The sequence below is a fragment of the Tachyglossus aculeatus genome, chromosome 13 (genome assembly GCF_015852505.1).
Source record: "Tachyglossus aculeatus isolate mTacAcu1 chromosome 13, mTacAcu1.pri, whole genome shotgun sequence".
In the NCBI taxonomy this organism is placed as follows: Eukaryota; Metazoa; Chordata; class Mammalia; order Monotremata; family Tachyglossidae; genus Tachyglossus; species Tachyglossus aculeatus.
In genome coordinates, this window is record NC_052078.1 from 14105727 (window position 1) to 14115890 (window position 10164).

At 55.5% G+C, this 10164-nt stretch overlaps 1 protein-coding gene across 1 annotated transcript; it reads left to right on the plus strand.

Annotated features, from left to right (window-relative positions):
• Positions 1–4139: 4139 nt before the first annotated feature.
• On the plus strand, positions 4140–7527 carry FZD8 (frizzled class receptor 8). Its single transcript, XM_038755847.1, has one exon. It carries the CDS (start codon positions 4322–4324, stop codon positions 6356–6358), a length of 2037 nt encoding a protein of 678 aa, XP_038611775.1. The 5' UTR covers positions 4140–4321; the 3' UTR covers positions 6359–7527.
• Positions 7528–10164: the final 2637 nt, after the last annotated feature.

Genomic DNA, 10164 nt, shown 5'->3' on the forward strand with positions numbered 1-10164 from the left:
GTACAGTGCTCTGCACACAGTAAGCGCTCAATAAATACGATTGATTGATTGATTGATTGAATGAATGAGATAGCCAAAACTGAAAACGTCTCAGAAGTATCTTTTCATTCTCTTTCCGCTTCCCTCTTCCCCCCCCGGCAACTTTTGTTTCCCAACATGACTCGTTCCCGGTTCGAAACCTGACCCAAGGCAAATTTTGCAACAAGGAAAAAAAGAAAGGAAAAAGAAAAGGGGGGGGGGGGGGGGGTGAAAAAGGGTATTTTGCCACCCTCCTGGCTAACTGCGACGCTTGTTCCTGCGATTACAGTAATTACAGCCCCAGCGTGAGCTCCGTACAAGCGCTAAATGAAACAGCACATCAATTAAAAAATAAACAGTCCATTGGAGGAGTAAGACAACCCCCTGGGCCGTCCTAACAAGCGTAAATGAACCGCGGGCCCTTCCTCTCTTAAGGTGGGGGCTGGCGGCCGGCACGGGGGGCCAGGGAGCAGGGAGGGACCCGGGAGGGTATTCTAATAATAATAATAACAATAATAATAATAATAATAATAATAATAATAATAATAGCATTTGTTAAGCGCCTACTACGTGCAAGGCACTGTTCTAAGCGCTGGGATGGATACAATAATAATAATGATGGCATTTGTTAAGCGCTTACTACGTGCAAAGCACTGCTCTAAGCGCTGGGGAGGCTACAAGGTGATCGGGTTGTCCCACCGGGGGGCTCACGGCCAATCCCCATTTTACAGATGAGGGAACTGAGGCACAGAGAAGCGAGTTGCCCAAAGTCACACGGCTGACAATTGGCGGAGCCGGGGTCTTCTAGACTGTGAGCCCGCTGTTGGGCGGGGACCGTCTCTATATGTTGCCAACTTGGACTTCCCAAGCGCTTAGTACAGTGCTCTGCACACAGTAAGCGCTCAATAAATACGATTGAATGAATGAATTTGAACCCATGACCATTGACTCCAAAGCCCGGGCTCTTTCCACTGCGCTACGCTGCTTCTACAAGGTGATCAGGTTGTCCCACGGGGCGGGGGGCACAGTCTTCATCCCCATTTTACAGACGAGGTAACTGAGGCACAGAGAAGCCAAGTGACTTGCCCCAGGTCACACCGCAGACAACTGGCGGAGTCGGGATTAGAACCCATGACTTCTGACTCACAATGCTTAAACCGCCATCGGCCTGGGGGGGGCGGGGAAGGGTTCCCCCTCTTCCTCAGGTAAAGTAACAGCAGCAGCGTGGCTCAGTGGAAAGAGCCCGGGCTCGGAAGTCAGAGGTCGTGGGTTCTAATCCTGCCCCCGCCACTTATCGGCTGTGTGACTTTGGGCAGGTCACTTCACTTCTCTGGGCCTCAGTTCCCTCATCTGTCAAATGGGGATAAAGACCGTGAGCCCCACGTGGGACAACCTGATCACCTTGTATCCTCCCCAGCGCGTAGAACAGTGCTTTGCACATAGGAAGCACTCGGTGGAAAGAGCCCGGGCTTTGGAGTCCGAAGTCATGGGTTCAAGTCCCGGCTCCGCCACTTGTCAGCTGTGTGACTTTGGGCAAGTCACTTCACTTCTCTGGGCCTCAGTTACCTCATCCGTAAAATGGGGATTAAAACTGTGAGCCCCCCCCCCCGTGGGACAACCTGATCACCTTGTAACCTCCACAGTGCTTAGAACAGTGCTTTGCACATAGTAAGCGCTTAACAAATGCCATCATTATTATTATTAGTAGTAGTAGGGCCCACCCCCAACCTCCCCATGGGGCGGGGGACGCCTCTGGGGCTCATTGGAAAGAGCCCGGACTGGGGAGTAAGAGGTCATGGGTTCTAATCCTGCCCCCGCCACTCATCGGTTGTGTGACTCTGGTCAAGATACTTCACCTCTCTGGGCCTCAGTGACCTCATCTGGAAAATGGGGATGAAGACTGTGAGCCCCACGTGGGACAACCTGATCACCCTGTATCTATGTCCCCCAATGCTTAGAACAGTGCTTGGCACATAGTAAGCACTTAACAAATAACAATAATAATAATGGCATTCATTAAGCGCTTAACAAATAATAATGATGATGGCATTTATTAAGTGCTTACTATGTGCCAAGCACTGTCCTAAGCGCTGAGGAAGTTACAAGGTGATCAGGTTATCCCACAGGGGGCTCACAGTCTTCACCCTCATTTCCAGGATGAGGTCGCTGAGGCCCAGCGAAGTGACTTGCCCAGAGTCACACAGCTGACAAGTGGCGGAGGCGGGATTAGAACCCGTGACCTCTGACTCCCAAGCCCGTGCTCTTCCCACTGAGCCATGCAGCTTCTCTAAATAAGTGACTTGCCCAAAATCACACAGCTGACAACTGGCAGAGTTAGGATTTGAACCCACGACCTCTGACTCCCAAGCCCGGGCTCTTTCCACTGTGCCACGCTGCTTCTGTAATAATTCCATTATTATTATTAGTATTGTTATTATTCTCCCTCAGCTCCCCCCCCGCACCGCTGCCGCCCGTTCTCGAAAGCGCCGCTCTACTGAGTGGAAAGCGCACGGATTTTAAAGTCAGAGGTCATGGGTTCAAATCCCGACTCCGCCACTTGTCAGCTGTGTGACTTCGGTTAAGTCACTTCACTTCTCTGGGCCTCAGTTCCCTCATCTGGAAAATGGGGATGAGGACTGTGAGCCCCACGTAAACCTGATCACCGTGCATCCCCCCAGCGCTTAGAACAGTGCTTTGCACATAATAATAATAATGATGATGATGGCATTTACTGAGGGCTTACTACGTGCAAAGCACTGTTCTGGGCGCCGGGGAGGTTACAAGGTGATCAGGTTGTCCCACGGGGGGCTCACACTTTTAATCCCTGTTTTACAGATGAGGTCACTGAGGCCCAGAGAAGGGAAGTGACTTCATCATCAATCGTGTTTATAGAGCGCTTCCTGGGTGCAGAGCACCGGACTAAGCGCTTGGGAGGTACAAGTTGGCAACATCTAGAGACGGTCCCTACCCAACAGTGGGCTCACAGTCTAAAAGTGACTTGCCCAAAGTCACACGGCTAAGTGGCGGAGCGGGAGTTGAACCCACGACCACTGACTCCAAAGCCCATGCTCTTCCCCCTGAGCCAATTTTTGCAAAAACTCTCAATTTTGCATTTTCTCACAGGTTATAGATGTAGAGAAGCAGCGTGGCCCAGTGGAAAGAGCACCGGCTTGGGAGCCAGAGGTCATGGGTCCAAATGCTGGCTCTGCGCCTAATAAATACCAACAATAGCATTACCATTGCGTCGGAGCTGAGCGCACCGCACAGTACGGCGCCGAGCCGGAGCCCCGGCTTGAGGGCAGGAGCGGAGCCTCCTTAAGAGCGGCGGGGTGGGAGGGGGGCGGGGGCCCGCGCGGCCTGCCGCTGATTGGCGGGCCGGGCCGGAGGGGGCCCGCGAGGCCTGCCGCTGATTGGCGGGGCGGGGCGGGGGGCGTGGCCTGGCCCCGCGCTCTATAAATATTTATGAGCGCCGCGGTCACAGGCGAGCGGGGGCCGAAGACGGGCAAGTTGGGCCGAGGGCGCCGCTCCCGAGGAGCAGCAGGAGGAGGCGGCGGCACCGGCACCAGCCGCTGCTGCTGCTGCTGCTGCTGCTGCTCAGGTGCTTTCGGACGAGCAAGGGACCCCGCCCGACGACCGGGCCTTCCCCGGGAACCCGGATTCCGCTTGGCCCGGGACGGACGAGCCGCCGCTTTTCTGCTTTTAGGGGGCGAGGCGGGGGCAGAGGGAAGGTTGGCAAGGTTCACGCGGGGACTCCGGCGGTTCTGCCTGCCGCCGGCTCAGCCATCTTGACTCCGCAGCCCGGGGGCTGGAGAAGAAACTTGCGGCCACCCCACCTTCCCGGGCTCGCCCAAGTAACAGTCAGGAGGTGGGGGGGTGGAGGGGAAAGTGGCCGCACACACACGCACACACGCACAGTGCCATGGCGAGAGGAAGATGAGCGTGCGTCTGGAAACGCTTCTCCGGGGGGACTGAAACCGGACTTGAAATTAATACACCGAGATAAGGGGGGGGAAAGGGCCGTAGTGCTTTAGCTCTCCTTCCTCCGGCTGAGCAGTTCGGGGCAGAGAGGGGGAGTTGGGGGGGGGGTGCGGTGCGGCGCTTTCTCCCCCCGGCTCCCCCGGAGGCGGGGGGGCCGCGTCTCTCCCTCCCCCTTAGGGAGAAGGGGAGCGTCGGCGGGCGGCGCGGCCGTCCCTCCCCCGCGGGGGCGAACGGGGAGAAGGACGGGCCCGTCCATCCGTTAGCCAGGGCGGCCGACCGCTTCCCTTCCCGTGGGAGCCCTGGAGGAGGAGCGGGAGGGAGGAGCATGGAGTGGGGTTACCTGTTGGAAGTGACCTCCCTGCTGGCCGCCTTGGGCCCGCTGCCGTGGTCGAGCGCCGCGTCGGCCAAGGAGCTGTCGTGCCAGGAGATCACGGTGCCGCTGTGCAAGGGCATCGGCTACAACTACACCTACATGCCCAACCAGTTCAACCACGACACGCAGGACGAGGCGGGGCTGGAGGTGCACCAGTTCTGGCCGCTGGTGGAGATCCAGTGCTCGGCGGACCTGAAGTTCTTCCTGTGCAGCATGTACACGCCCATCTGCCTGGAGGACTACAAGAAGCCGCTGCCGCCGTGCCGGGCCGTGTGCGAGCGGGCCAGGGCGGGCTGCGCGCCGCTCATGCGGCAGTACGGCTTCGCCTGGCCGGACCGCATGCGCTGCGACCGGCTGCCGGAGCAGGGCCAGCCGGACACGCTGTGCATGGACTACAACCGGACCGAGGGGGCGGCCGCCACGGGGGCGCCCACCCGACGCCCCCATCCTCCTCCGCCGCCGGCGCCGCCTCCTCCGCCTCCTCCCCCGCGTCCTCCTCCGCCTCCTCCGCCGCCGCCGCGCGCGGCCGCCGAGGGCGCGCTCCCGGGCGGCGGCGGCGGCGGCGCGCAGGGCCCGCGCCCCTGCGAGCCCGGCTGCCGGTGCCGCGCCCCCATGGTGTCCGTGTCCAGCGAGCGCCACCCGCTCTACAACCGCGTCCGCACGGGCCAGATGGCCAACTGCGCCCTGCCCTGCCACAACCCCTTCTTCAGCCAGGACGAGCGCGCCTTCACCGTCTTCTGGCTCGGCCTCTGGTCGACGCTCTGCTTCCTGTCCACCTTCGCCACCGTGTCCACCTTCCTGCTGGACATGGAGCGGTTCAAGTACCCCGAGCGGCCCATCGTCTTCCTGGCCGCCTGCTACCTGTTCGTGTCGGTGGGCTACCTGGTGCGGCTGGTGGCCGGCCACGAGAAGGTGGCCTGCAGCGGGGGCGCGCCCCCGGCCGCCGAGAACGGGCCCGGCGGGGACGCGGCGGCGGCGGCGGCGGCGGCGGCGGCGGCGAGCGCGGGGGCCGCGGCGGGCCCGCGTGGCGAGCACGAGCCCCTGGCCGGCGTCGGGCAGCACGTGCGCTACGAGACCACGGGCCCGGCCCTGTGCACCGTCGTCTTCCTCCTCGTCTACTTCTTCGGCATGGCCAGCTCCATCTGGTGGGTCATCCTGTCGCTCACCTGGTTCCTGGCGGCCGGCATGAAGTGGGGCAACGAGGCCATCGCCGGCTACTCGCAGTACTTCCACCTGGCCGCCTGGCTGGTGCCCAGCGTCAAGTCCATCGCCGTGCTGGCCCTCAGCTCCGTGGACGGCGACCCCGTGGCCGGCATCTGCTACGTGGGCAACCAGAGCCTGGACAACCTGCGGGGCTTCGTGCTGGCGCCGCTGGTCATCTACCTCTTCATCGGCACCATGTTCCTGCTGGCCGGCTTCGTCTCCCTCTTCCGCATCCGCTCGGTCATCAAGCAGCAGGGCGGAGCCACCAAGACGCACAAGCTGGAGAAGCTGATGATCCGCCTGGGCCTCTTCACCGTGCTCTACACGGTGCCCGCCGCCGCCGTGGTGGCCTGCCTCTTCTACGAGCAGCACAACCGGCCCCGCTGGGAGGCCACGCACAACTGCCCCTGCCTGCGCGAGCTGCAGCCCGACCAGGCCCGCCGCCCCGACTACGCCGTCTTCATGCTCAAGTACTTCATGTGCCTCGTCGTGGGCATCACCTCGGGCGTCTGGGTCTGGTCCGGCAAGACGCTCGAGTCCTGGCGGGCCCTGTGCACGCGCTGCTGCTGGGCCAGCAAGGGCGCGCGCGGCGCCGACGCCAACGCCGTCGCGGGCGCGCCCGGGGCGCCCGCGGCGGCGGCGACGGCCGTCGCGGGCCCCTTGGCGGCCGGAGGCGGCCCCGGCCCCGGCTCCCTGTACAGCGACGTCAGCACGGGCCTCACCTGGAGGTCGGGCACGGCCAGCTCGGTGTCCTACCCCAAGCAGATGCCCCTGTCCCAGGTCTGAAGAGGCCGGGAGCGGACCCCCGGGGTGGGCCCGAGGAGGCTGAGGGGGCTCCCGACCCGCCCCTTCCATCCATTCCTATCAGCGGCCCGATAACCCACCCCGAGTGGTATCCGGTAGCCGGGACGGACCGGACTCGGTTAGGACGACGTCCCCGGCCTTGAAGACTCCCATACGCCCCCTCTCCCTAATCCCATCCCTCCTGCCACTGCCAGGCAGGGAGCACGGCCTGCGAGGCCTGCGAGGCCTTCGTTTTCCTGTCAGGCCGCCTCGTGTCGTCGTCGTTTTCCTGTCAGGGCCGCGAGGCCTTCATTCTCCTGTCAGGCCGCCTCGTGTCGTCGTCGTTTTCCTGTCAGGGCCGCGAGGCCTGCGAGGCCTTCGTTTTCCTGTCAGGCCGCCTCGTGTCGTCGTCGTTTTCCTGTCAGGGCCGCGAGGCCTTCGTTTTCCTGTCAGGCCGCCTCGTGTCGTCGTCGTTTTCCTGTCAGGGCGCCGAGGCCTGCCGGCCGCCTCGTGTCACCGGGCCCGCCCCGGAAGACGGCCACACGGCGACACGTTTCACCGGAGGATTTGGTTTTGTGTGTGTGGGTGCGTGTGTGCGTTTCCCCCCCCCTTCCCCACCCCTGCCCCTCTCCCTCCTCGAAGACAAGCGACCGTGGTCGGACGGGACCCCCGGCCTCCGCGCCCGGGCCGATGCCTTAAAACGACAACGACCGCCGCGAAACAATCAACGTGTCTTAATCATACACCCCAAGTAAATACGGGTTTCGTACATTAAAGGATGTATTTATATAATTATTTGTTTAACTTGTAAAAAAAAATCTGTAAAATATGTACATAGCCAAAGCTATTCCAGTCTGTACATTTCTTTTGTAAAAAGTTTAGAGGCTACCCCTGTAAGAACAAATATTTGAGTATTCTATTTTGTCAATAAAATGACTTTTGATAAACGAGTTAAACTTCCACCCTCTCCCCCCCCACCACACTGTGAGCTAATGATTACTTTCCACTCCAGAAAGGAGTTTTCTGCACCTTTGATCAGCTAGTTCTCTGCTTCATGGGGAACTGCGGGCCTGAGGGTGTTTGAGGCCCCCCCCAGACTGCTGCAAAGCGGTGATTCCCCACCCCTTCTGTGCCCGGTTATTTGTCCCGTACAGTATGACTAAATGTTGGGGAAAAAAAAAAACCCTCTCTTCCTATTCGTTGTCCATGATTTTTCAAGGCACCTGGTCTTCCACGAACTACACGCTGCTGAAGTGTAAAGGTTAATGTTGCGAACGTCCAGCTCGCACTTTACAGTAGAGCAGCCCCCTTGACATTCAGGAGGTGGATCGGGCTCTCTTTAATGGATTAAACCAACGGGTTAACATCTTAATAACCTTTCATACTTAACTTGTGTATATCAAATGTGGGCCTTTTTCCAGAGAAAAAAGTATTGTTCCTCTGTCAAGACTAAGCTAATTTATTTGAGCAGAAGGCTGTTGAATTAGCAGAAGAATGCTTTGGCAATTGTTGAACTTTTTACCTGTCTGCCCAGTGGCTCAGCACATCGTTCCTTTAAGAGGAGCTAAATGAATAGGGTTAATCTGTAGGGAACTTGGGCTTTGAGTTGGAAAAACTTTGATCTTTTCTCTTCTCCAAATGGGATGTATAGTCTGAAGTTTCTTTCCCTGCTGCCCGGTTCCTCTTGTTGCGGACCAATTGGCCACTATGGAGCCTTAAAGTTCTTCAATTAAAGGGATGTGGGACTTTTACTTTTTTTTTTTTTTTAAGAGGAAGACTTGTAACAGTTAGTGAACACCAGAGGGAAAAGGGAGAGCAGCCTTTTAAACAGCTTTTCCCTGCATTGTTAGCCAGACTGCAGGCAGTAAGGCATGGGTTGAAGCATTATAGAAAAGAGCTATGAATACCCTACAGGTGGTCTGCTCACATAATCCCCCAATTTAAAGCGTTTTCCTTCGCAGGACAATTGCATTACAAAACTCCCTTCTTTTTTCTGCTCCTAATTGAACCAATGAAGTATTATCAACTACAAGTTTTTTCCTTTAAAAAAAAAAAATCCTCCGTGCCTAAAAATCTATTGACTAAATTCTGGCAAGTTTTCTGAACTGAGATCTTCTAAAGCACCGGAAGTAAAAGCTTCTTCACTAGAGATGTCTTCTTTTCAGATATTTTTATACCTTCGGCTTGTTATTTTCTGTCAGATTAGCAATAATTTAAAAGTAATTGGTGAGGTGGTGTGTTAACACTGAAACGATAGCCCCAGGCCCCTTATTAACCTGTCAATCAAGATAAGAGATGGGCAGCTACCCCACTAATGACACAGACATCAATCATCATTTGTGGTGGGGGGGTGGGGGAGAGAAAAAACCCTCCATTGAGCTTCTTACATCCCCTGAAGATATTTATTCTCTTTACCTATCATAATGAGAATTTTTAGTTGCCAAATCTACTTAAACTATAAAAGGGCTGATGGAGGGTTTTTTTGTTGTTGGATTTTGGGGGTTTGGGGTTTGTTTGTTTTTTTTTTACCGTCTTTTAACGTTGTCCTGCCCATGGCTGGTGGTGACATTTTTGCATCAACTTCCCAAAATTGGCCCTATTCCTCGATGTTAACTAAATGCATTTTAGGTAAATTTGTGATCTTCCTATAGGCATGCAAATTGAGTGAAATTTGTAAAAAACCCTCACCAGGCCAGAACCGTTCATCAGAAAAATCAGTAATCTAAAATGTGGGGACTAACGCTCTCCGATAAGATTAAAGTGCAACTATCACACATTTAATTTAGGGTTAATTGTGGACTTCGAGCCTTAACATAGGCCATCGCCACGATGGAGCAGTCGGCTCTGAAGATGAACACGATTCTTCAGAAAAAAGTCGGGCAGTTCTCTACACTTGGATTTCATTTTCTAGTGTAGGCAGGACACACATTTTTGACGGTGTCCACAGAGCATCGTGGTGGAATTCTTGCTCTACTGTTTTGGATGACTTTTTAATATAATCCGATTAAAAAGTAAACCCAGGATTGGGTCTTCATAGCTCAAGTGAAGTGGAGGAATGAGCAATTATCCTGGTGATTTGCCTCATCTAGGCAACCCAGGTGGATAACTGGCCAAAATGCCTACTAAACCAAGCACACCGACCAGATAACTGCTCAGCTCTTCACTTCACCTAGCCTGTGCAGACCCAACCACTGAATACCGTTCCGTACATACACAGGAGCGCCTGTCATCTGACATCCACTTTGGTATGAAGATTTTAAAAACTCATTGCGGGCTCCTTACCCGTGTGTTACCTGTTGCGATTCACGTACATGGATGAGAAAATCAGAACCTGGTTTACGCAAATTTAACCTTAACCAGAGAATTTGCAAAAGATGTCAACTGGTGGGATTTGCTATGCGACGGGTAGAACATCTGTATAAATGATTCACGCCCATGGAACGATTAAGCAGCACTAACGCTCATTAAAATCCAAAGTGGGATAAATGAAGTGAAATGCTCTTTTGATCATTATAATAAAGACGAATTTGGAAGGGGAGAATCAGAAAGGAAGCCACAAGTTTTCAAGAAAAGGAAAAAAGCTACCCGGGTCGAAGGGGTTGCTCCATCTGCTGAATACGCTGTGCACCCACGATATTAAAGATTCTGCATGACCATTTTGAAACCCCAAAGAAGTCAGTGTAGAGAATGCTATGACTTTGGAAGGTTGCATTTAAATGGGTTGTGGTTTAAGGTACATTATACTTAAAAAATAGAAAATACAGAGAAATCATCCCCCCAGACATGTGCCTTATTGGAAATGGGAGGCC

Bases quoted from the DNA above. Each gene is read 5' to 3' on its own strand.
- FZD8 (XM_038755847.1), top strand. From the start codon at position 4,322: ATGGAGTGGGGTTACCTGTTGGAAGTGACCTCCCTGCTGGCCGCCTTG.